Source organism: Anoplophora glabripennis, unplaced genomic scaffold (assembly GCF_000390285.2).
Source record: "Anoplophora glabripennis isolate ALB-LARVAE unplaced genomic scaffold, Agla_2.0 scaffold488, whole genome shotgun sequence".
Classification (NCBI taxonomy): domain Eukaryota; kingdom Metazoa; phylum Arthropoda; class Insecta; order Coleoptera; family Cerambycidae; genus Anoplophora; species Anoplophora glabripennis.
Window position 1 is genome coordinate 246,080 of NW_019416825.1, and position 27,252 is coordinate 273,331.

The 27,252-nt window shown below is 34.1% G+C and overlaps 2 protein-coding genes across 3 annotated transcripts in view; both read right to left on the minus strand.

The window, feature by feature from the left end:
• Window positions 1–1,307: 1,307 nt before the first annotated feature.
• Window positions 1,308–2,178, minus strand: LOC108911603. Its single transcript, XM_023455521.1, has 2 exons — window positions 1,896–2,178; window positions 1,308–1,519 (listed from the first exon to the last, which is right to left on the minus strand). The coding sequence occupies exons 1-2, from the start codon at window positions 2,176–2,178 to the stop codon at window positions 1,308–1,310; spliced, it is 495 nt and encodes a 164-aa protein (XP_023311289.1).
• A 1,451-nt stretch (window positions 2,179–3,629) lies between these two features.
• LOC108911607 overlaps window positions 3,630–27,252 on the minus strand; it is a 119,022-nt gene continuing 95,399 nt past the window's right edge. For both annotated transcript variants that reach the window (XM_018716582.2, XM_018716584.2), the window contains exons 4-6: window positions 26,771–26,864; window positions 6,183–6,393; window positions 3,630–4,427 (exon numbers count right to left, since the gene is read on the minus strand). In XM_018716582.2, the coding sequence (XP_018572098.1) occupies window positions 4,260–4,427; window positions 6,183–6,393; window positions 26,771–26,864 (473 nt within the window). In that variant the 3' untranslated portion in view covers window positions 3,630–4,259. The remainder of the gene's footprint in view (window positions 4,428–6,182; window positions 6,394–26,770; window positions 26,865–27,252) is intronic.

Genomic DNA, 27,252 nt, shown 5'->3' on the forward strand with positions numbered 1-27,252 from the left:
ATGACTAAACACTTGCGTACAATTTTTGACCTTCATTTTGTTCATTTTTGATGGGATTATATGGGCATCTGTTAATTTATTGCAGATCCTTAGAGCTGGTTCTGATGAATCTAATTTATAAAATTGGTCTATATGACTCCATTTTCCAATTTTATTTTGTCCATCCATAGTGAAATGTAAGTTTTTATTTAATAAATTATTCCTAAGTCCTTTAAAAAGATGTGGGACATCGTACAATGGAATAATCTCCCGTCCGTCAACTAAAAATCCAAAATGTTTATTTTCTATATTGTCCCGTATGCATTGTTCTTTGGTTTCCTTTAATAATAAATTGATAGCCGTTTGGTTTGTGCTGCCTTGATCACAGACTGTTGCTATAACATCTAACCCTATGCTCTGACATTGCCTGATTATAATTTTAGTCATGTCCTTTAATTTATTTGACTTTACAGGACCATGACTAAAAGTAAAAGCAATGGGCTGCTTCCATTGTCTATAGACTCCCTTTAACATATAAACATTAGCATGATCAGCTAATACGGCTCTTTTTTCATTTCCATAATCTTCAATACCAGTTATTACATCATGTTTTCTTTGATATGTTACATTCGATTGTAACGCTATTTCATCGAAGAGTAAAACACAAACTTTCTCTTGCACATTTTTCATATTTTCAACGGATAATTTGAGACTATCAAAAATTTGCTTATTAATGCCAGGATAAAATGGTATCTGTTGGAGGAGGGTAGTAAGTGTTCTGGAAGATGGTAATGCAAATATTTTGCTGAGCAATCGATAACCCTTTCCACTGCTTTTAAATAGTGACAGAGCCAAGATTTTTTCTTCCAGTGTATACCGTCTTGCACGTAACTTTAATTGTTGGTTTCTGACCTGACACATAATAAAATGATACGTAGGATCATTCACATATTGCAGGAGGTTCTGAAAATCTCTGGAATTCTGAACTTTTTCTACAGTTGCCAACCGTTCTCGATAAGATTTTATATTTTTGCTCATCACCGACATTTTTTTACTCCAGTTCTTCAAAGTTTGGTAGAAATGTTTTGCCTTTGGAGTTAAGTAAGTACTACGAGTTGTATTAACTTGGCTCAAGATTGGTCTTCTCTGATGTTCTGAAAAAAGGAAATATCATATAATTCTGATGTTTGTAAAACAGAAGTATGTAATACATAACAACCATAAATAAGTACAGTCAGTCTTAAATAATTCCTAACTTCAACGGAATTAGCTTATCTAATATAATTTACAATTATAAAGATAATCGTAAAAACATGAAAAGCAACAGATTATAGTTTACCTTCTTTGGATAAAGCAGGTATTTCAGTGAAGCTTAATGGCCCAGGAGTAGGTGACCTAGTTGATGGTCCAGCCATTTCTGCATCTGATACATAAACGGAAGACTTAACTGCAGTGGACGGTGTTAACATTTCGGATGATGTAGAGCTGGTAGTAGTGGATATATTAATAGACAATACTTCTCCCGAAATGTCCTTAAATCCTAAAAAGGTGTTTCTTAATCAATGTGTATCTAAGTATTTTTCAAAGATATGAAGTAATACTAGAATGGTAGAGAGTATATTTTCTACGATTTTGTAAAATTATTTTTAAATGCCATGAAATAATATTGCACAATGAATATAAACAATCAAAAAAAAAAAACTAAGTAAAACTAAAACTGTCTACACAAAAAATGTTTAATATTGCAAATATAAATTCTTGTTCATTATAGGTACCACAGATACAGATTGGTCAGGCAATCGGTGCAATAAGATGTTTAACATTTTACTCGCACACAAATATTACTTGTTTAAAGCCACGAACTATGTAATTATTATTCTTAGTATTATTATTCTAAGTATATTATTAGTACATACCTGAATATGCTGGGATTAAAAGTGTAGGCACTGCATTTCTTGTAAGACCTCTACGCGTTCCAGGAACAAAACATTCAGAGGAAAAATGGTCTTCACAAACATAACATCTATTGTATATCTGTTCGATTGTGAGTTCATCACAATCTACAGGTTTAATAATTTGAAGCCATGTTTTAAAAAGATCGATATCACTTTTCGGAAAACGATGTCTCTTACTGCTTCTATTTAAACAGTTCGGTACACAGCACTTTTTCGGTTTTAACGGAACAATGTACTCCTCCATCACGACACGAAAGTTAGAAAACTTAAATATAAAAACACACAAAAAGACTCTACTAACACACAACGACACAAGACACAACTCAGAACGCAAATGAAAGTATTAATTTTGTAGGTTAGAGCCAAAGACGCCGAAACACAATGAACGCTTACAGTGCCATCTAACTGAAAATAACTAAACCAGTTTTCGGTATCTAGCACCCCCTGACGGACGCGATCCGTTCTATTAACAGGGAATGGCGGGAAAGCCGAACTAACCAATCTAAACTATTCCGTAATTTGTGATAAATACATGAAATTTAAATTGGAAGCTAACTAGTACTACTCGCGCCATCTCGAAAACATTTGCCTTACTAATGATGCAGTGAACTTTGCAAACAAGTTCTGAGCTTAGCTCTTCGACGTTTAGAGGGCACCTCAATCGACACGTTTAGCTTTTTACACCCAATAATAAATATATCTGCTGACGCACGCGAAAGCTAAAATATTTTGTTACGTATTGTGCTACAGACTGACCAAAATAAATAAATCTGTATAAAAATAATTTGCTTACCTATTTAGATATTTTAAAGTAAAGAGAAGTTTATAAAATATAATTTGTAGTGTGCTGCCACCTAACGAATATTTTCTTACTAAATTGATAGTAGAAAACTCTTGAATAACAGTTTCTCTCATAGCATCCTTAAGCTTCAACTAATAGATGGCGGTGATGGAGAAAAAATTGAAATTCTTCCAAATATGAATTAAATGTTACGTATATTTTAATTTATATTTTAAAATAGCGCTCGTTATATTCAAAATAAATAAAAAAATTACCTAGCACATTGTGTGTTATTAAATTTATAACCCATAGTTTCAAAAAATGGCAAAGTTAATAGGGTATATTGTGTACAATATCTCGTGCAGATAATATTATCTATTTGATACCTAGTCGATTCATAATTTTATTCAAATAATGAACGATAAAATTTAGATAGTAGGATTTTGAAGTACTAGAGTGGTATGATTTTTGAAGTATTTACTTTAAATGACATGACAACAGGCAAAAGGTGCAAATGTTCATCACTTTTAAACAAATAAAAATAATATGATGTAATATGTCGCTAGTATCTAGTAGTTTTAAGTGTACTGGCTGGGTTTTTCGTAGTATTTCGTAACATTGTTCAAATTTTCGGTAACACTTGAGCAGGGTACAACCAAATCAAAATTTAGGTTTTCATTAATTATGTAATTTTCATTAATCGGTTTCATTTATTAAATTTAGTACTGTTGCAGGTTAAAATTCATTACGTGGTGCATAGTTCATAGTTCCGATTGTTGTAACAGATATCAGGTCACCTTGTGTGCTGATATCGCAATTTTAAAGTACATACATTAATGTACGTTTGCATAAAAAAAATCGTTTTTTCCTGGATTTTTAAGGACAAGAGGGGGAAGTAAGTTGAAAAAGCTACGTCAAAAAGTAACAATTTATTGCACAGTATATACATTATTGCTTCACAATCATAAATATTTGAATGAAGGGCCTGGTCAGGGGGTAACTAATCTCGCTGTTTAGAAATTTGGAGGTTCGTGTGCTATTAGACAATAAATTATAATACTGACTATAATAATTTACTCAATACAACGAAATTCAACTTCCGACATAATTATTAGCAGTATCTGACTAGCATTGAGGCCGCTCTACCTCAAAATCTACAATAATCTTAAAGAATTCGCTACAGCATACTGGGAGATTCCAAAACGTCCGTAACTGAGCTCAATATGAGCCAAAAATCGTACTATACACGTCCATGCTCTCGCCTACAGAAGCGTCTCGGTTTTACTAGATAAAAAATCGGCGCAACCCGTCCGGATAAATCGGACCGCGGTGCCCAAGTTCTTTTTTTTAAAAAAATCACAAGATTGTATAAGATCAACTAAACGCTATAGTCAATTTAACCTAGTATCAATATGTACAGGACTAACTAAACTAAATCTTCATTGTCAAAGATCAGGAGTAGAAATTAATATAATAGTAATCAGTCTCATGGAGGAAGGCCGACAGGCTGGCCGGATCCGAGTCCGGTGGACCCGACCGCAGGGCTAGTATACGTAGATCTGCTTGAGCTGGGGCTTCAGCTCCGCTGGAATGGTGTACACTTCCGTCGGGGGTTTCCTCTTGACGAGACGTCTCCATCTACCTCCTAGGTTCTTCCGGAAGCCGCGAACGAACCCGGGACGTTCTGCGGGCAGGTTTTGTACAAGCGTATCCTGCAACAAAAGAAAAACATAAGTTGGGACGTCGAAAGTGATGTTTTCTTTCAATTTTCAGTTTGGGAAAAGGGGTTATTGATGAGCGACGAGTGGAACGATGCAACAAAGCATTTTCTACCTATTTTTCTTCTTTGCAATTGAAGAAAACTATCTCATTGACTGCAAAGATTTTCTGTTGTTCCGCTTAGACCCCGTACGTGCTACCAGTTGGCAACACTGGGGGAGTGCCTCGGTGAAAATATTTTGGTGCGGCCGTACGTCTGAGGGTTCGTTTCGATCGATAAACCCTTCGCGTGTCATCGAACCCTAAAAACCGTCTGGCCTTGTGCAACGACAATAATGCGTGCCTCAAGATGTCTCCAAAGCCCCCTAGTACTTATTCATGCGGTTCTGTTTTTGTGCAGCAGACGTTCAACCAGCGGCAGGTTGCCGTCTTACTTCCTCTTAGCTCTCTCTCTCGAGAGACGGACAACCGAATGGGTTCATTGCCTACCAACGGTCCCTCGAATTCTATTTAAAGTAGTGTGTGTGCCGTTACCGGCGCGGATTTGGGGCTTTTGTACTCTACTTTCTCTTTATTTTAACGGCGACGGTTCGAGGCTATAAAAATCCAAAGTGAAAACCGTCCGTGAGAACCACAGCCTCGCGCGCATGTAAAAGGTAATAATTTCGAAAGTTTCGATCTTAGCAAACCATGACCGGTAGTTTTTTGTTACGGTCGTCGAGCGTGAAGCGTTCGACGTTGCGACACGACCACTATGCAACGTACAGGGTGAACTGTGTCGAATTTAGAAAGACATATTCGAAAACCGAACGGTAAATTGCACAGTTGGCGTGGCGTTTCTTTTGTTTGGTTTCGCAACTGTCATCTGGCCTACTGAGATGTTAATTCGACATTAGCATGTAAACTTTTGGCCTCATTTCGACTCGTAACGGCTACTTTTACCGGTTAGGTTACTTGGGACGCCTTGAAGCGTTCGTCGTCTTCCTTTTCTATTGTTTGGACAAGGCCTGCATTTCTAATCAGGCGATAAAAATTCTAACAGCTTTTGACAGGGGGGTCGTGCGGTGTGAGCCTTACATACAAATCTCGTGGCTTTTTATGTGAACATTTTGTGATATTCGACGCGTTTTGCATTGGTAGAAGCTTTTCTAAGGCTCTGGGGTATTTGTATTTTTAAATTGAATAGTTTAAATCCTAAATATTAAGTTTTTATCATCAATAAGTCTAGCCAAGGTCTACAAACAAAGTAAAACAGCTATAAGAATTCTGCAGGCTACATATTTCTGAAGAAAATGTTTTGAGAATGACGTTTACTGATTTTGAAACTTTAAATGAAAAGACTGGCTTATTTGCGCCCTTACATAAAACCAAAAACAAATGCATTTTTGTATAAACGTTTTTACACAAACGTGTGCAAACTGTTTTTATAGTTTTTAAAAATGTCTTTGTATGTTTACGGGCAAAAGAGTGTAAATTATTCCTTCATTATTTGGTCCTCAATTTTTAGGTGTCGCTCATCAAATGATTTAGAAGGGTTTTTAGGAGTTTTAGGGGTTCTAGGAGTTTTCGAACTGTTGCCTCCTCATAACTTTTGCAGTGTTTCATCAATAATTTGAAACGCGTGGCACACATCGTCAAAAATTATAAGGAAGCAATTTTCGTGAACTTTTGATGTTTGGGAGTTTTTGTTTTGGAAATTTGGGACTGAGGGAGGGTATTTTTTCAGGTAGATGCAAGCGGACACCTACCTGGTCGTGATTGTACAGGTACTGCGTCGTGGGCGGCGGGGGTTGCGTCCACAGAAACTGCCCCCGGTAGGTGAGGTCCGACTGAAGAACCTGGGGTGGCGGAGGTGGCTGGATGGCGGCCGAGATGTGGGTGGCGGCCGGCGTCGTCTGCAGCACAACGTCGGTTACGGGGTGAACGGAGTTGGTGTGCTCCTCCCTCTTCCTCAGTTTGCTGCGGACAAGACGGATGGCTAACATGGTGCCGTTACTGCCCACCATTTTACTGTTGGGGCTTCGGTTGGAGAAGTTAAAGATAGCTATTTTGAGGCCGTGTACGTCCGTGATTTTTGTTTTAACGAAATTACAGCACTTTAGAACAGTCACAAACACACTCGGGTGGCGGTGAATAAATAAATCCCTTTGGTATTTGTTTTGTTTTGCGAAAACACTTCACTTGTCCTTCTGGGGTGACTAGATCGAGGGTCTAGCTCGCAGAGTGGTGCTAAACGACCTCAAGGTTTTTGACTCGCTACTCGCACTCGGTGGAGTAACGCGGTCGTCAGAGAAGTGAACGGTTATATAGTGGCTGGGAGCGGGGAGGCGCGGTGTATGCGACGCGTCGCCCCTCGTCATATCGTAGTATCGCTGGAACAGCTGACGGTCGTTTCTTTGTACGCGCGGCGCAGCCCAGGGAACAACCGCTATGCGTTCATCGGGCGGCGACTCGGGGAGATTATGCGGGTTTTTCGGAGTTTACGCAACGAGAATTTTAATCGGAAAACCTGATTGCCGACCCCTGTGGAATACCTCGAAGTAATTGGGATATACGTAAATACCCCGCCGTCTTGGCAAATTACATAAATGTATTACTTCACCCAAAACGATTGTCTTCCGACTGGAATTCGTGCCGAAGAAAAAAATTCTCGCAATGATCGGATTCCGTCGTGTTGGTAAATGATTAGACAGAAGCCAAAACAACGCCATATTTACCATGCGATAAACCGCGATTTGACGCAATGAAAATGATGGATGTGAAGTCTAGGGAAATGTAATTTGCTTGACGCAGGTTTTGTGAAAAACTTGTTGATACAGTTTCGAGCTGTCTCCGTAAAAATCGCAAATTTCATCAATGAGTCACTTGGCGCAACGTCACAGTTCCAAAATTTGCCTCAGTGTTTTTAAATTCTGGATATTTATTAAAAATATGCCTTTTCAAGTGCAGATGAGGTCATATTTTCTGCTAACTTATAAAAATATGTATTTTTAAATTAAATGACTAAACAAAGTCCGTGGTTCAGAAATAAGCTTGATAAGCTTACTGTTTTTTTCCTCTACACGTATATTTAGATGTTTTGCCGCCTGTGAATATGAAATAGTGAAATAAACCGTGCGTCAGATTAGTTCGTCTAATAAATCTCACCCTGACAAAAAAGACATCACTATATTCACTTTTTCAAAGCTGATTCAAATAATTTCAATAAATTTCCCCAAGAATCCTACTAAAAGAAGACAAACAATTAATTCTTTGATGGAAAAAATCCAGGTATTTAAGAGATCTAATCTAAAAAAATTCTTTACTGATGATATTCCGGGAATATCAGTTAAGAATCTTATGTATGAGGCTAGGTATTTTTTGCATACCTAGAATGCCTTTAAAATAAATAAAAAATAAATGAGCTAATAAAGTACATATTTTTAAAAAACAATACACTGTTGTTTCATGTCATTTAAAAGTATTAGCCTGCTCGAAAAGCGTTTCCGGCAATTCAAACTGATACACTGAGCCAAGTTATTGTTTTTCAAGTAGCGTTCACTCCTCTACGAGTTTTTTAGGTAAACAAGCATTTCTCGAAACAAACCGCCTGTACGATATCAGTTCGGGAAACAAACAAATACCAAAGTAATACACTCCGTTGGCGATTTTCCGTGACTTGTGACTGTTTACAAACACCCCGCTTACGAACAACACGCGAAAAACTCAATATGACATGCAACAGAACTGACTGACGTGCGCTGTCGTGTAAATAACAAGCGAAAATTTAAAAATCCATCATGTTCTGTTTGGATCCGAGTGTTTTTCGTCTCCGGCACATTCTCAACGTCCGCGATGGTTATTTTTTTTTAGTCGGGCCGAAAACGTATTTATTTATTGTGCTTTGCCTGCGTAAACGATATGATAAGTATACGCAAATGTCTGGGTATTATTTCTTTGTTTAATAAATATTATAAACCGACGATTATGAAAAATTACGGCCGATATTTTTCGCGTAATATCAAATCGGACGCCAATTTTGTTATTTCAGCTTGAAGGATATTGGTCCTTTCAGGACAAACTGTTGATTTCCGAAGTGTTTCAGATCTGAAGTCAAGATAGCTTAAAATTACGCATTATTTCGAAATAATTATGGGAAGCGTGGATTTTCCTAAAACCATTTGAAATTACTTGGAGATAAGTATTAGAAAAAAGTTATAAACTTATTTTTGTACGCTAATTGTTTTTTAATTGTTTCAACAATAATAAATAGTTTTTTTTAAGAACATTTAAAATAAATCACTGAATTTTAAATGGAATTCTTTCAAATTGACAATATAGGGGTTTTCGATGTCGCCGAACAAGGATATGAAGTCGGAAAATGAAAATTCAAAATGGCTGATCCAATATTGCCGACTATTTTAAACAATTTATTTAACAATTATGGATTTTAAATCAAACTCGCTCATATTTGTAATATAGAGGTTCGAAAAATGATAATTGTAAATGGCTAAAGAGATTTTATTGAAAATATGTTTTATCTTTTATAAAACAAATTTATTACAAAATAATTAATTTTTAAATCTCATCGAGTTCTTGCTCTTCTTCGTCCCCTATTATTTATTTATTCATTAATTATTTTAAAAATGGATCAATATTCATATATTAAACTCATACATTTACAGGTTTAGCATAAAAGAAAACGAATATAAATGCCTTAAATGTAAACTGAAGATTATTTGTAATATTAAGTAATAATATTACATTAAATAATTACAAGTGTACGAGAGTATAACCTCAAAATGGACAAAATATGTGAATATTAAATCAATTCATCAAAAAACGTTATTTTTTTGCTATTATAACAATTTTCCACTTATTGTTATAAATAAAAAAAATATTTTTCCGCTGGATTTACTTTTTTAAGGTCTTAACTAAATTCTTTGATGTTTTTTTTTGTTTTTTAACTATTATTTCAATTTTTTAAGGAAAATAAAATGCACCATCTTAAAGTAGATATTTTAAGCTTTAAAAAGTGCTCTCATAAAGTTTCAATATCACATTTACAACTATAGTTTTTGATCTATAAAGTATGGCCTAAAAAGTCAAATTTGTGATTTTTTAAAATTATTGATTATGTTGGGCTCAATATTTTTCAAATTAAATTTTTAAGATTTTTTCCATATCGCTCACTGTTTCAGTCGTCTTTTGAAGAGTAATCTGTGAGTAAAAATGTTCTGCTCCCTCGAATGGCGCAGTTATTTTTTTTTAGAAAATTATATTTTTTATATATTTTGCAAAAACTGTAATTTTGCAACTAATTTGTAAAATAAATAATTTAGCGTATACTCTACTGTTGGTAACTTTTTATATGTTACTTCTGACAACTTTACAAAGCGAAAAATAAAAAGTTCTCCCTTCCCGTAATTTGCGCTAAGTCAAAATCTATCTTGACTCCACTAGTACAAAATATACAAGAAATTAAGTAGCAGTTAAGAAACCTCAAACAAATGCGCTTAGTGTTGTTGTTTGCGTATTCATAACATGCAATAGAACCAGTTTTTTCCTCAAAAACAGTGTGCGAGGTCAGTTGTCGCGACTAGTTTCGTCGTAGCGCTTTCGCGGAAAAAAAAATCGCAAAAAGACAAAGAATATGTTTATAATTTATTATACATGTGACGAATTTTTGTAACCAATAAGATTACTTTCAAGTAAATAGAAGTTTGTGCTCTATTTGCCGAATTTGTGCGTTAACAAAGGATATTCGGTATAACGGTAGGCAAAATGACATGGTTACATCATTTGAAAGTCACATAATACGTGGCTTGTTGTTGCTTCAATCATAAAATGTTGAGGATTAAACATTCTGTTTTTCTTTGATAAATAATTAAAATATTTAAATGTAATACCTTATTAAACCACACAACTAAGCTGTGCGCTTAGCATTTTTTAAAACATTTCCCCAAACAATACGGGGATTAATTGTTTGCGCCTTATAAACTTTTTATTGCACCCCCGTATACATGCCATGCGCGCCAAAGCTCTTTACGACACGCCAAATATTAAATTACAACGGCGTCGTTACAGCGGTGTCAATGACGCGCTTTACAATAAATCGTACCCCAAAACATTCGCCACACGAGTGATACGGCTCGTATCAAAACAAACGACGATAGCACACGGGCGACTCTTCGAGTACCCGCAATTAGCGACACGCGCTCCCAAGGGTGAAAGTACGGGTCGCGATAACGCCAAAAAACGAAGGATTTTGCATACGCAACGGTTTAGAAACGTGACGACACTGTAAAATGTGTAACTAGCTCGAAATCCATACTAATATATATTTAATACAGTCGAGTGAAGGTTACTCGATCATCTATAAGGGTTGTAAGGGGAATAGGTCTCGAAACGGTACCTTGAGGAACGTCAATTTAAAAAAGCTACTAAAATTATTGATAGGTTGACTATATTCTTTACGATGGCCATTGGCCTTGAAATGTAAATTTGTTCTCAACTAATTTACGTAACAATTTTCAGTCTTCCGGCATCCTAACAGGTCTCATTCGCCCCTTGACAAATGACTGTTGGACGCCTACTTTTGCGTAAGGTTTCTGTTCGAAACGTTAAACGATAGCTCGTCGAGTTGGCCGTGAAGGTTAGCGTTGTTCCGTTGTCTAGTAGCGTCCACAGCCACCTTGAGACCCAGGTAAATATAGAAACACACACACACGGATATGTGCGGTGGGATGCAATTTTAAAATCGTTATTTCGCAATGTAGAGTTATAAATGTTCACTTTATGTTTCCAATAAAAGTTAACTGCCATCCGTCGACAACGGACAAGATCCGAGGCTGAAAATTATGAAATTTCGAGATGCAGCAGCTGCAACAAGATTGCGGTTATAAAGATTGTATAGGGTGTCCCAAACAGAACGGAACCCCCCATCAAATTTTCAGGGTTGTGTTCTATCTAATAATTGTAGAATGAGACATTAAGCTTCAATGGGTGTTCTATTCAATATTTTCAAGTTGACTTGGGTTCGACTTTGATACTAAAAATGAAGGTCAAATCTAAGGTCATCAACATATTGGTTTCGTGATATCCTACAAGAAAAATTGCAAAAAATTTAAACTCTTGCCTACGTTTTGTAGGGGTCATATAAACTGCTCGATCTAAAAATTTGTGGTTGAATTGTTAATTACCCCGAGGCTATTGCTTTCTTTGAAGCCCGAAAACAAGTTTATCAAATCATATCTACTTCTATAAATCTTCTTTTATGGTGTGAAAAAAATTGCCGAAAAGATGTATAATGTCTTAATGTCCAAGTGCAAATATTTTTCTTTTATGTAATTTATGCGTCATATATTAAAGGATTAGGCCTTACAAACAGGAGTATTTAAAAAAACTTAAACGTTTTATTGTTATATTGTCATTCCATCTAGCTATTTCTTGTCAAATATTAATTTATGCTCAAAATATTTGATTTGAGATCAACTGTTACGTCGGAAAACACGTTCCGGATCACGTAATGTGGAAAAGTCTCGTTCCTACGGCGCTATAAAGAAATTATGTAGTAAAATGATTTCTTTCGGCAAATATTTAAACGTAACGTAGGATGATCATGACCTTAACCGAGCACAGTTCCTTAAACCGTCGATTTTTTCAAGGGGAACTAAACAATTGTCTACGTTGAAGTGTCCTGTTTGAAGCACCTGTCCATAACGAGTTATTGCTTTCTTGAATATAATGTTTAGATAAACTTTAGAACAAAAGGTGGCATTATTCCGCCATATTTCATCTTGCATTAATTAATCCGGGTATAGATTAAGTAAATATATCCTAGACAAGGCTCAAGTTAAAACAACAAACCTCGAATAAATTATTCCTGCACCATAAATTTACTTTATCAATAAGTATTGACTCCTAGTGACGTCAATCAGTCAATAAATCGATTTTAAAAACGACAAAATTCTTGAAATGTTCTCAAACGGGATTCTTTTACTCTGGCTACTGGCTAGATATATTTCAGATCCGGTTTACCAATGCCATCAGATTGAAATGGGTGTTAAAATAAATGTGGCCAAAGAAAAGACCACATTTGGATGTTTGAGTCTTGAAAAACAAGGCCATCCAACTACTTTGAAGAAAACTGGGGTTGCAACTCAGTGACGGAAAAAAAACGTGATTCTTCGCGTACCAAATTAGAAAAGTATGTAGCAAGTTTCTTTAAATATCCTCTCGAAATACATATAATTAGCTAAGGTTCCTTGCGATGTGTTGAAAACAAATAGTTTGGATGGCTGACAGCAAGAATCACAGATTATTTTTGTTTTTGGGGAGTTTTGCAAGTGGGGAATGTGGCTGGTAATGGAAATTAGCTTTCTGGCAGGCTATTCTAGTTCCAAAGCGGACAGCGCAAATAAAAAGGACTTTATCCAGGTCAGTTCAGGACCGTGTTACTTTATTGCATCTACGTGTTAAACTAATTCAAGTTCTTTAAATTTTGTGACCGCAATTCGAGTAAGAATAAAAATTTAAGGACCTATCAAATGCTGATGTCTATAACAATTTAATTTTTCTGAGTTGGGCAACTAATTTAAAAGATAACGCTGCATTTTTTCTGGAATTATCGTAAAGCGTCCATTGCCAAATGTTTCGAGACGGTCCTGGCGGTGCAGAAATAAAATTGGCATAAAATTAACGATACTTACATAACCTTTTGGACGGAGATAAAAGCAAACTTTGTCCAGGCTAGTTTTTAAATGTCTGCAATCAATGCCAAAAATTCTAAACGGCGTTTATAATGACTGATGGTGTTGTTGCTTACAAAAATCGAAATAAACACATTACAAACAAGTCGTGTTGTCAATATAGAGTTATGGCAGATATCTACAAGTAATTTCAGAGATTTAGGTATGTATGTACGTGCGAAATTTTTATTTTTCCATATCGTTTCTTTAAATGTCTTGTTCTTATTATAGGCGATGTTATAAATTTATTGTGGCAGTTTATGCTGATAACTAATAGGCGTTTTATCCGTCAGTAAAAAAATAAAAAGGTGGTTGTAAATAAGTATTAATCTAAAAAATCTTCATACACTGACAGTCTGACGGTAGGAAAGCTGTTTTATCTAAATTAAAGTCCCCAAAGGAAACATTTAATAGATTATAATTGGAAACCATCTCAATATAAATTCTTAGTAACGACAACTTTTGTATTTTTGTTCTTTTTACGAAATACTTTTCGTTTATCGAATTGTAACGCCCCTTTTCTTAAATTAGCACGAATTGTATAATCTACATTAAGTTATTTCGTCAATTAATAAAAAAATTGTGTCTTGCACAACGAATGTTACTCGAAAATTATTTTTTTAGCTCATCTAGCCTTGGCAATGGTCAATGTTATCAAGTGACCTTCCTGCTAGTAACTTTCACTCCAAGGAATGCGATATTTTCTTAATTAAAGTTTTTTCTCCGTTTTCGTAATTAACCAAATAACGCTGCTGCGAGTTAGAGCCGTGGAAAATTTTAAACAAAGTACCTTTCAAACTGTTCTGGGAAAGAATTACTGGGCGATTGGTGTGGGTGTCACTAATCACGGGAAAAAATACGAATGTAAAATCTGCGGACAAAACGAATTTGAGAGTTGTTTGCACGAAAAACGTTATAATGACTGGATTTTTTACGTTTTTCCTTAAAACCCACGTGTTGAAAACATAAAAGGTGTATATTTTTATAACAAAACGTTTATGTAAATACGATTTTACTCTTGAGTAGAAAAAAAACTCCTTCAGGCGTAGATTTAACCGCTCTTCCTGAGAAACAAACTTTATAGTCCTAGTAAAATCGAAATCACACCCACTTTCCAAGCATTAGTTGCAAAATTAAACACAAACTTACGTCCTCACAGACATAAAGACGGTTATATCAACTAGAGTCGGAAGCAGTTATCCTGTTTCAAACAATTTCTTGTAAATATGTTTGTTTTCTTTCACACTCGGCGAATTGATTGAAAAATAACAAATCGATTTTATTTTCTTCTAATTCTCGGAGAAGCCTCGGTTATGTAAGATGTGGCTATCTTTAGTTTTCTTGGAAAATAATCTTGTAATAAAGCTAATTTGTCATCCTATTTACTGGCAATTACCGCGTATTGGAATTTTTATAGTGGAAATAAAAGTAAAGACCGATGTTATCTGCAGTGGATGGCAGGAACATATTAGCAACCGTCTGAAAATTTCCGTCTGAGCGTTATCACACAAATTCCGAATTATAGGAATATAATTTGTATCACACGTCCCCTGACGAGCACGCGCTTATTCCTTTATAGCGAGAATTAGAATATAAAACGACGCTCTCCTCAAATATGTATACAACGTGAGATTGAGCAAGTTATATGATCCAATGCAGGCTGTTGAGTCATATCACTGATAGGGGAAGATTTTTTTATCTTTTCCAATTCTTTTAGTTCCACTGTGACAAAAATTCAATGGTCAAACGCTTCTTGCAACTTTATGATTCGTAAAACATAAAAAAAGTCAGTCCGAGGAGTTGTATGGAAAATGAACGTGTATTTTCGTTCTCTTCGACGGCTTAGGGAAAATAGTTCGGTGTTTACTAAAATATACCGATTAAAATTACACCATAAATAAGTATTAAACGAATTTTTGAACCGTATATCATGTTCTTATCGTTAGATATATGATAATTATAAGCTAAGTTTCTGTATAAACGCTTAACCAGAACACGGGACAATATTATTGATATACAGATTAATCTGTAATCTATACAGTGAATTTCCTCTAATTTTGACAAAATAGAGATTGCGAAGACTTACATAACTTTTGACTTGAATTATATTTGAAGGATTTAAAGTTTTTTATGACTGTTACTGTAATTGTACTTACTTTATGACACAGTTCAGGCAATAATTCCAAATGACGACGCAACAGCATCTACCGAATCTAACTTTTTCGACATTTCCGCATCGGGAGATTGCGAATTTCTTGACCATTTCGACGAACAACTATTCCTACTAAAACTAAACCTAATATCCAACAGCTACCTACATGCTAAAACTTAAAATTCACTCACATTGCGTACGTGAATATGATTATACATTCAGATGTTAGCATCTTGCCTTGGGCTGGATCTTATCGCCGTATCTGGAGCCAAATAAGGTTATCTGGTGCTTTTATAGCCGTATAAAAACGAAAACCAGGGTACACACAAGATGGTAAGGTAAGGTGTGTGCAATTTATTTATTTTAATAATACCGTAAATTGTTTGCGTTTTCGATTGATTTGGCAAAAGTGGATCACGGTTTCGAAAAATTGCAAAATGTAAAGCTTCAGTTTATTTTAATATTTGTATACAGGGTGTTTCAAAATAAATGCCAACACTTGGCACTTCGAGAACACGCTGTATTGTCCGTTTATGCCAAATCTGCAAGCGACGTTACAATTTTAATGTATTCGATAAGCTTCTTAGATAATTAGCATTGCAACAACCAGTCACAGGATGAGCTCATTTAAAATTCAACGATGCGTCAGCGGCAATTGCTGTGCCGTCACTGCTTTACCGGCTAATGTTTAATAGAACACTGTACACATTAGCGTAATTTTCTGATAAAATTTTCCGAATTATTTTCGTCGACGGCTGATGATTCATAGGCGTGTGACAGTACCATCGAAGTTTGCTTCCTGGGCAAATTCGTAGAAAACTCGGTCTGGGTGGATAAGTTTTAATGTACTTAATGTAATGTGGCGTGATAACTAATAGTTTATAGAAATAAACTGAGTTATTTCTGCAGATAGTACTAAATCTTTGGTTATTTTTGTTAAATATAATAGCAAAATGCAGAAATAGTAAGTTATTATCTATCGTGGCTATTTTCGAGTGTTGTCTTTGCCAAAGGTGATGAAAATTACATTATTAATAATTTTTCACGAAATAAAATCAGCTAAGTATGAAGGAGAATTCTCGAAAGAACTACCATAAATCTTTGCACGAAAATTATATTTATTCAGCCTGTATCACCTTATCATGAGCAATTTACAAGCAATTTTCTCGTTTTTATCAGGGTTGTAATTGCTTATTGTTTGTTTGTTAAAATCCTGGTATTTAACTAAAGAAAACAATAATCATTTATTAACAGCGTCATAAAATGTGTAGAAATTTGACAATAAACAATAAAAAAGTGTTTATATATTTTTTTATAGCTAAAAAACATTTTATGTAATCAGAAAACCCAGATTCGTCTGGCACGCATATTTCGAGTGCATCGATATTTTTGGGGCAAGGGAAAAATCCAATATTTTTATCTCGACGATAGAAAACATCGTAAAAATCTTTTTAGGAGTAGTTGTTTTGACAAAAATTCGAGAAGATGAATAATTCATTCATATTTATCAATAATTTTATAACAATCATCATAAAAATAAAGAAGAATTCTTTCTGCAAGAAAACAAATCTTTAAAAAACAATAACTTACGTTATACTATACAGGGTGTACGAATTTTGTCTGCCATTACTTCAGCATGGGATAGAGTAATCATAAATGAACAAAAAAGTTGTATATTCTGGGGAGTAAGATTAACAGTTTTCAAAATACAGCGATTATTAATACTGGGGACTTTTATCACAATGTGACAACAGCTCTTAACCTGCTGATACACACCATTTGTGCACGCGGTAGACTTGTCCTACGGAAGAAATGTAAACAACTATTATTGTGAAACATTTAGTAAATTTCAAGACAATTGTTTTCCAGTTTTTAAATAAATAAAATAAAATGTATCCATTTTGTAGTACGAAGATAGTGTTGTGCTTAAATTTTAGCTCGAATTTTAGTAATTATGAGTCTCTTAAAACAGGAACTTAACTTTTAATCAAACTATGAATTTGAAATATATGTAATTAAAGTACTCAAATATTCACATCGTCCAAATAATCATACGTATTAAAAATAATTTAGGGACTTACCAAAAAGCAAAATTCAATCATTTTTAAACGCACAAATACAAAACAAACTATAACATATGCTCAAAATGTCCACCATCATTTTCGATACACGCACAACACCTTCGAATCAAATTTTCGCAAACTCGCTGGAAAATACCTCAAGAAAAGGAAATAGTGGTGTGCAAAAAACACTCAGACACGGTCCAATTCCAGATACCAACTGAATTGCGTATTGCTGGACAGCTTAATACCTCGTGTTATCTGCCGCGCCGTTGTCACATTGCCCGATATGAATTTTATCGAATTTTAAATTTATTACAACGCTATTTTTTAGAATTAAGCATAAAGAAGTTAAAAAAGGTGATAAACATTGTATTTTATGGTATTCTATGCACGTAGTTATGCCAATATTCCTTAATTAATCGAACGTTTGTACAAGATTTTGATATTTTTTTTCTCGGAAATGGTTCAGTTTAGGACTCATGTCATATAAAGTTTTTTTGTTTATTTAATGTATCCTATCGTCTGTTAAACTTAAGGCAGTTAAATTTCTAACACCCTGTATAAAGTTCTATTTATTTGAAATATTATTTTCTGAATTTATATTTTTGGTCACTTTGTGGACACTTTGATAGTGCCAGTCGCATTGGCTTCATTTACCAGCCTTCATGACCCAAGTTAAAGTCAATCATAGCCGAATTCACTGCAATCCTATTCTAACTGCGTACTTGTGACTATTTTTTTTCGCAATACACAGAACCAGCTCAAAAACACGTGAAGGGACAACAAACACATATATTATTTCAATTGTGACTCCCACAGTTTGTTCAGAGACGTAAACATTGGGTTCTATCCAGACCGTACCGGTTCGTCTGGGCTAGACATCGGATTATTTCATCGAGTATTTTCAGTTTTCCTAGAAAAGCCGCCTGGATATGTTTTCGTGTCTCTATATACGCTTCGTTCTGGAAATATGACACAGGTTGGCGGAGGTACCGAAAACCGCACATTGTACCAGCGGACGCTATTTATAGGTCCTGAAAGAGCTTTTCAGTTTGCGTATTTTCAGAATGTGATGTCACTGGGTCGTGTGAGGCTTACAAATCGATGTTTTATTTGTGTAACGTTTATAATCGCGCGACTAATGGAAATACATTAACAATTATAAAAATTGTTCTTGGCAAAGCGCCTTTTTGTAAATTTTAACATTGAGAATGTAGTTGGACGAGTTGTAGCTGTGAAGGTACAAAAATCCAAGTAATTTTCGAGCTTTTCGTACTAAACTTACTCTCATTTAATGTTTATAAAATGAAATTTTCGAGAAAAAACGACTCCGTCGAGTTTGAGGCAGAAAATGTCTTGTTTCTTTAATTGTTTGGCAAGCAACTATATTACACCTAAGTAGAACAATTTTCTGTGTTGAGGTAACTGTTACAAATGCACCAAAAAAATCAGCCGCGGCCTGATAAATTTCAAAAAACATTGTGAAATTTCACGGCGCCTACTCATGTCGCCTGGCTTTGGTAACAGTTGGATCGGTGAAAGTGAATTCGTGTCAAGTTCAGCGTAAATTATAAATCGCTTCGTTATTATTATAAAACCGCCAACAAGGTATCAAATTATAACGACTTTTAAACAAACGTAATGGCTTTGTCGTGTTCCCAAAAACACCAATCGATGTTTGTTTTAATTTCGTTGTTTTATTCTCTGCTATTTTCGCTCCGGTTTCGAGTCGCGAATATCGAGGGCATGGTATTTTTAATTGGCTTAGGGATGCTAAAAATATGTATACGAGGGATCGATCAAGGTTTATGGGTTTTATCGACAAGGGCAGCTTCTAACGGGTTATTATTAAGGTGTTTATAGGGTCATATGGGTGGTTTCCATTAATCACATGAAGGTTTTTCCACTGAAAAAAGGTCGGGTGGATTGAAAAGATCAAGTGTGGAGCTGAGCCTGAACCGAATTTCAAGGGCACTATTTCTGTATTTTTTTTTAATAAAATAGTATATCTACGGAGATTTTTGGTTTTTTAGCTTTCAATTATCACTAGAAATGAACATTTCTCTATGCGCATAAAAAAGTGGGCTTAACTTTTGGCGGCACAATATGTTAAAAAATTTCGAAAAATTTCATATTTTTCTTCCTATTTAAATATGTATCTTTTCAATAGTTGATTTTAGGCGAAAATGGAAGAGGAAAAAAATGTTTGTAATTAAATTTTACAAAATATGACTAGTTACAAATCGAATGAATCATGATTATTATTGTAAAAATCGAAAAAATCGCCAAAATTGGGGTTAAAAAACATTACTTTTTAGGGAATTTTTTTGGGGTCTTTAAGTTAGGTATAGGACCTTCATATTTGGCTCAAGAAAAGTTCATGTTATGTAGAATCATCACACCAAATTTCATCTAAATCGGTTAGATAGATATTGCATAATAATTTTGCAATCCAGATTTAAAAAAAAAATTTGCAAATTTTCAAAATTTTGCACAGCAAAAACCAAGGCCCTTAGATACTTGAAAAATGAATCACATATAGAAGGGCCCTCAAGCTTTCAAACGCTTTTTGAAAAATTCGAATCCGTCAATTAGGACAGCTCTGGCGCTTGTTTAAATATTGGTCGATTTTTTGTACTTATAAACAATTATTAGAATAACTTTGTGAATATTCAATCAAATCAAATTTTTTAAAGCAGGTTTTAAAAGTTATTGGAAAGATGCTTCTTTAAAAAAAAAAGCAGATCGATTGGTCAATTACTTACGTGGTTATAGCCGATCAAAGTTAACCGTCATTTACACTAAATGTACTGGGACATCTGGGCTAATTTTTCGAAAAATACCTTTGGTATTCCGAGTATTTACCAAGTCTAAGTTTGCAATACTTTTCTTCATTGGCAACCTACTTTAAAACGTGTTTAAAGTTATTAATGCAAGCGAGAAATTCAAGAAAATCAATTGTACGGGTGGTGGCGGTAGTGGGGAAGCAGAGAGCGCGTCCGCTTCGGCCTGCTCGAAATTGAATCGGCGAGTTCAAAACCGCGACGCGCTTAAAAATTTTTAATATCTCAGCTTCTAGAGGTCCGCTTTTAATGATTTTTTTTAAATCGATGTCTCGCGATTTAAAAAAAAATTAGCGTATTTTCAAATGCCTATCGTTACTAATTATTGGTCTTTCAATAGTCCGATAATTATTTATCTTTAAACTTCTTTTAATTATCAACTTTTATTTTTTATTGTATCAAAGGTAAGTGCATAAACTTATATACTGTTTATCAAAGATCAAGAACAAATTTATTTAAATATTCTAAAATTGTTAATTATTTTCAAAATACGTCGAAAATTAGAAATTAATTAATTAATTAATTATTATTTTAATCATCATTTCTATTGTGATTAAAGTATAATTCAAATATTATTTGCTGCTTAAAATATAAGCAAATGAGAAATTAACTCATTATATTACAAAAATACAAAATTATAGTTCAAAAATTCGACCATTGTTTAAACAAGCGCCAGAGCTCTCCTAATTGACGGATTCGAATTTGAAAGCTTGAGAGCCCTTCTATATGTGATTAAATTTTCAAGTATCTAAGGGCCTTGGTTTTTGCTGTGCAAAATTTTGAAAATTTGCAATTTTTTTTTCTAAATCTGAATTGTAAAATTATTATGTGAAATCTATTGAACCAATTTTGATGAAATTTGATGTGATGATTCTACATAACTTGAACTTTTCTTGAGTCAAGTATGAAGGTCCTATACCCAATTTAAAGACCTCAAAAAAATTCCGTAAAAAGTAATGTTTTTTTAACCCCACTTCTGACGATTATTTCGATTTTTATCATAATAATCATGATTCATTCGATTTGTAACTAGTCTTGTTTTGTAAAAAATTTAATTACAAACATTTTTTTCCTCTTCCACTTTCGCCTAAAATCAACTCTTGAAAAGATACATTTTCGATTTTTTCTAACATATTGTACCGCCAAAAGTTAAGCCCACGTATTTTTTTATCCACATAGAAAAATGTTCATTTCTAGTGATACTTGAAAGCCAAAAAGCCAAAAATCTCTGTGGATATACGATTCACCCAAATATAGACTCTTTGAAACAGATACCGTCTGGACTATAACGCATCAAACCAATTTGGACAACTACAAAACACTTTTCTTTTAACCTGACGACCTTCACTGCCGTTAACTGCACCAAAGCGCGCTGATAACACGCCATTTTCGTTTCGTCACGACGTATTGTTTCCATCTTAAGTTCATTTTACGGCCTCATAAATTTAATTTTTAATTCGTCGTTGGTGCGGTGCGGAATTATGTAAGATTTTTAATGATTTTCCAGTCGATAATAACGCCACGATCATTACCCGATCCCGTGGCAAAACAAAAAAATTAGTAGGTAATTACGCGAACGGCCGTTAATCATCATTATTACCCATTATTGCCGGGCGAACTCGCCACTTTAAAATCACGGGAGGCTACGTCGGTCTTGATTTGCGCCAGCGCCTACTAAAGATGACTAATTAGAACCGCGGAAAAAAAAGAAGATAAACCTTGAGGCACTTACGTAACTCCGGTAACTTTAATTGGCATTGGAAACAATGCGTATGCACAGCCAGACATACCTAAAAGATTGGTAGGTCGTAGGTAAGGCGCTGCAACAAATAAGGATTTCGATTGCTGCTATTTACGGAGAAGTTCTTTGGAAAACTGCTTAAAAATATTAATAATAAGCATCTAGTGAGTCATGTCCGGGGTCTGCGAATGAAATCGGTTTTGTTTTGAAGACATCTAAGCTCCTAAGTAGGAGATTCAAGCGTAAGCTTTGATCGTACATGAAAAAAAGTCTACTGCAATAGTCCAGGGAACCAAGAAACAAAAGTTATATAGTGCCGATGAGCGCTTTTCTACACCCCTTCTAGCGGGTGCAAAATAAAATATTGAAAATAACCAGCAATCGATAAAGCAATCAATTTTAAGCAAAAAGTATCCCATGAACATTTTCCGATAAGTCAATATTTTCTGAGATATTGGTGATTGAAAATGTACATTTTCTATTAAAAAAAAGACGTTTTTCGGTAGTTTTCCTCGAATAACTCGAAAAACAGACATTCTAAGAAAAACACATCTCGAAGAAAATGAAGCTTATAGAAAAAGCAGAAGATTGAATCTTCATATATGTAAGTGCTGACGTACGGCTGGTTAAAGATAATTTCATGTCTACCAGAAACAAAATTGGCAGCATTTAACGTAAAATAACTAAAAAAAATCTATTTTTCAATAAAAATTAACAGAACATTTTTTAAAGTACCTACTTTAAAAAATCTTTAAAATGAACTTGACTTTCAGTCATTAGCATAAAAAACAACACAGTTATGATCAAAATAAAAATGTTAATTCGCTTTTTCGGAAAAAAGTCAGTACAAACACTGACGAATTTTTTACGACATTTAAAATTAAAGGTAATCCTTCTACAATTTACATTTTTTACGTGCTAACAATATATTATACAAGTTTAAGCGGTTTAGAATGCATATTTTTGAAAATATTATGTTCTGATTGAAAAAACGTATTTTTGAAAATAACTTTAAAAATAAAAAGATACGAAAAATATTCAAGGGTACAAATGTTTAGATTTTTTTTCACAGAATATTTTGTTTTATTTTTTATTTGTGTAGGGTGAACATTAATAGAGATGTCGCTGCTAGAAGTTTGCAGTTGAGGGCGAAGGTCATGTTTTTCAAACAACCTCAAAAATCTCAAAAATAACGCGTTAAAAAATATTCAAATTTACACTACTTTTAGCTGTCGAAATTTTCCGTAAAATCGTTTTTGGATCGTCTTAATAGCTTTAAAATTAAGGAAGTTATCGTTAAAAACCAACGGTATCTTACCGCTTCAATTTTCGGAGCATATCAATATTTTAGTTATCCACAACTTTGGAGTATTCATAAGTATAAGATACATATTTGAAAATTTGAAATTATGACTTTCTGCGTGAAAAAAATATTGAGAAATAATTATTTTGAATATTGCACTAATTAAAGTAAATCGCGACAAAGAAAGTTATTACGAAAAAAAAATTAAAATTCATTTTAAATAATTGAAAAGACATTTTTTTAATTTTTTGTCATTGGGTGTGGTTTTTAATGGTTAAAACAATGCGATAAATTATAAATTGTATTATAAACAGGTAGGTATAAGAATCATCAAATCATTTCAACCTGTTAAAAACTATATTTTTTTAATATTTTGTTATTAGGAGTAGTTTTTTAAGGGTTGAAATATTGCAATACATTATTTATAAAAACCATAAAACTATTGACAAAATTTTTATCTATAATATATGCGATATAAAGGGTCAAAGAAGCTATTAATTTTATATTTTTATCATTAAGGGTTGAAACTTTATAAAAATAATGTAACTTATAACCCACAATATAAAACAATATTTATTCTATATATTAAGATATGATTTTAGTTTATATAACACCTATTTTTATATTTATACAGTTTTTTTAGTACGGGGTGGTTTTTATCCCCTAAAATTAAGAAGCGCATATCAAGCCTATATAATTTTTCACCTACAGTTTGAAATAGAGGTTTTACCCAATTTTTCTCTTCGTTCCCTGGAGTAAAAGTTTGTAGATTGCTCTTTTGATAGAATTGTGCTTACTCGATATTTGCAAAATAAAATACATTTGCCTTGAATCTGAAACTTTTATACATGTAAAAGGTAATATAACGCACCATTGGAAATGTAAATAAATTAAGTAAACACCAATATTATAATTATCTTTCTCTGGTTAACAACTTTCGCAACTTTCACCTATCACTTCGCAAAGGACAGACTAACAAGTGAGCAAACATATTTATTTAAAGAAAAGTGAAAAATACACTTCGCAAGAGCTTAAGAACAAACAAGAATTTGTTATAAAAAAAGGGCAGTGCCTCATCAGTTGCCAAATAAAAAGTTTTTCCTATGTCGGAATACATAGCCACCTACTACTCTATACGACCTTCGAGGCTTTAATAATCGTGTAATCATCTTCCATTTCTAATCTGCTCAAACGGCTTAATGGGTTGTTAAAGAAAATGGTTATTGTGTACCGCTGCGGCAATTTACAGTCAATTAGCGACCAATCCGACTTGCTTCGGAAGGTCGGAAAGCTAACGAGTACCGCGAAGAGCGAAACACGGCGATGCCTTGGAACCGCGAAATAATTCCCACGCCTAACGATCGGAAAAAATAGTCCAATTAGCCTGTAATAATAGGTAATGGGAATTTAATCACTCGCTGCTCGGTTTTAAATAATTATAGGTGCAAGAACTGGGGGGAAAAAAAGATCTAGTCCTGGGAATAATGTGACTATTGTAGGTAATGGCGCTGCACCGAAACTGAGAAATTCCCTGGTCGCACGATAATTGCATTTTTTTTTAGTTAGTTGGTATATGAGGAAGTTGTCGCTTTAATTAAAATAACTCTGGTTAATTAGTTTCGAGCAATTTACATAAATTACCTAATATTTCTGAGTAGCGCTAATATCAGTAAATTGACTCTTGGGGTAAGCATGACGCAAAAAAAAATTAGTGTTTATTTGAAATTCAATCATCTCCTTTTAATAAGTTTTTCCCAAATAGTTTTACTGAAACGGACGTCGCTTTCGATTTACATAAATTAACATTGTTAATTATCACGTTTATCCTTCCAAGAATTATTAATAATGGTCTTATTAAAAACGATTTATCCGAATGGCGCTGAAAAAAATCCGCTTTAGTCTTTTATTTTTTTTTTTAGAAATTTGTTGTTTTGCAACTGACATTTCAAACAGGAATTCTCGCTTTGATGTCTTTTTAATCCAATTCTATAAACAAACACATTGTTTTATGCATGTTTTGTTGATCGTTGAAATTTATTATACAAAAAAAGCAAAGGTCTTCCTTTTCCGCTCGTATCAGAGTACCTTTATTAAAATCAAGCTGTTCGTTTCGCATAATTCTAACCATCGATTTGTACACCATTAAATAACAGTAGAATAATGTAACCTCCAAGTTTCTACGTGAAAGTTTTTATGTAATAGAACTTTCAATAGCTCCTAGCAACAGGAGAACGGAGAAGGTTTCCGTTTGGTGGATATTTTCTACAATTTCACTGATATTTCGCTGTATTTTTAGTTGGACAAACTGGAATTCTCCACTTCCACTGCTGCAAGCTCCTAAACATGAAATATAAATTGTTTTTCCGTGAGCAATCGTAACGGTGTTCACGAGATCTGTTTACTACAACTGAGATTATAAAATGCACGACAAGCAAACACTTCGATATCGCGTGTCTATTGGATAACAATATTCTAATGGTTACAGCGATCAAAGTTTTGAATAAATATTTCTTATCTTTATGGTCGGGGGAAAAGTGGACTTTCCAAAGTGGCGTTTTATCGATAATTTCGCCGCAGGATACGACCTCAAGGATGCGTGAGGTGATTGCTAATTATCTTTTTTTCGCGTTAACACTCGATTCTGGAAATTTGTCACTGCTGTGATACTGGTTAATATTTACTTTGACGATTCGCACGAGACTTGAACGTGATTTCATTGAAAATATTTCATAATATTTTATAATTGGAAATGTTTATTTGAGTAATACATCGATACATCACTTTCCGTATGAATATTTTCTCGAAAATCAGGTTAAAAATTAGATCGGTCTCTTCGATTTTTTCAATTAATGGAAGTTTGCGAAATAACTTGACACAGCTTTTCTACAACTAAGTCAAGTTTCAAAAAAATTTATCATCATTTAAAATCGAAAGCTTCGTGGAATAATGTAAGTTTTTTTAGCCACATCTTTACTTTCACGTATTTGCGATGTTCGTTTGTTTGATCTAGATTCTTAGCTTCATAAAGATTTTCATAATTTTTATATTTAACATTTGTCTTTGTCTCCAAAATAACACGCTACACATACTGTTCTTGATTTTCTGAGAATACAGTTTCTTTTTGGCTTTATCTTTTTAATCCACAAGTAATTGTGTTTAGGTCTTGTATAAATCTAACGATTTTCTCGGTTTCGTGTGCGGTTCTTTTGTCTGGAGATATCAACTCAGCAGGAAACACTTCCCGCGCTATCACAAAGGTTTTTCTGTACTGTGGCGGTTGCGGAAACAACCGATAAGCCTAACGGGAATTTGTTTAACGCGAATAGAAAACACGCGTTTCTATCATGATAGATTGTGAGCCCGTTCGTATGTCCAAAAACATAACAGTCTTCGATGAGAAATTATGTTTGTTGCGCTCGCCCGAGGAAAATCCAAAAAACACGGCCTCAAAATAGCTCCTGACGTAAGATCTAAAGATTTCCTCCGATCATAACAGAATATTTACCTTATAGTAACTGCTAACAACACGATGATGACACCCACCATAAACATAGCGACGCATACCCCTCCAATCATGTACAGGCTCTCGTTCGGTGCATCTGAAAAAGGAAATGTCGGTATTAGGTACAGAAACATAAAGTGTAAAAATGGTAGATACGTTGATATCAGCATGGTGTGCAGTTTTTGTCAGAAAATGTCTCTTTTGTTACTGCCCATCATGTCTCTTGATTGATAATACGTCAACTCTTGTATTAGCCAGTAACGTTGCCGATGTTCTTCAGAATGAATGGCCTGTATATGGTTTCAGGATGTTCTAGTTTTAAAAACTGTGCAACGTTTTAAACAAGAAACGCCAAAATTAGTTAAAAATTCTTATTTGTCATTCACAGTTTGACACTTATCAAAATTATTGAGAAATTTTAAAATCGTTGAAACAACAAACAACAACATTTGTATAAGGCATATTTGGCTCAATCGACTTATTTT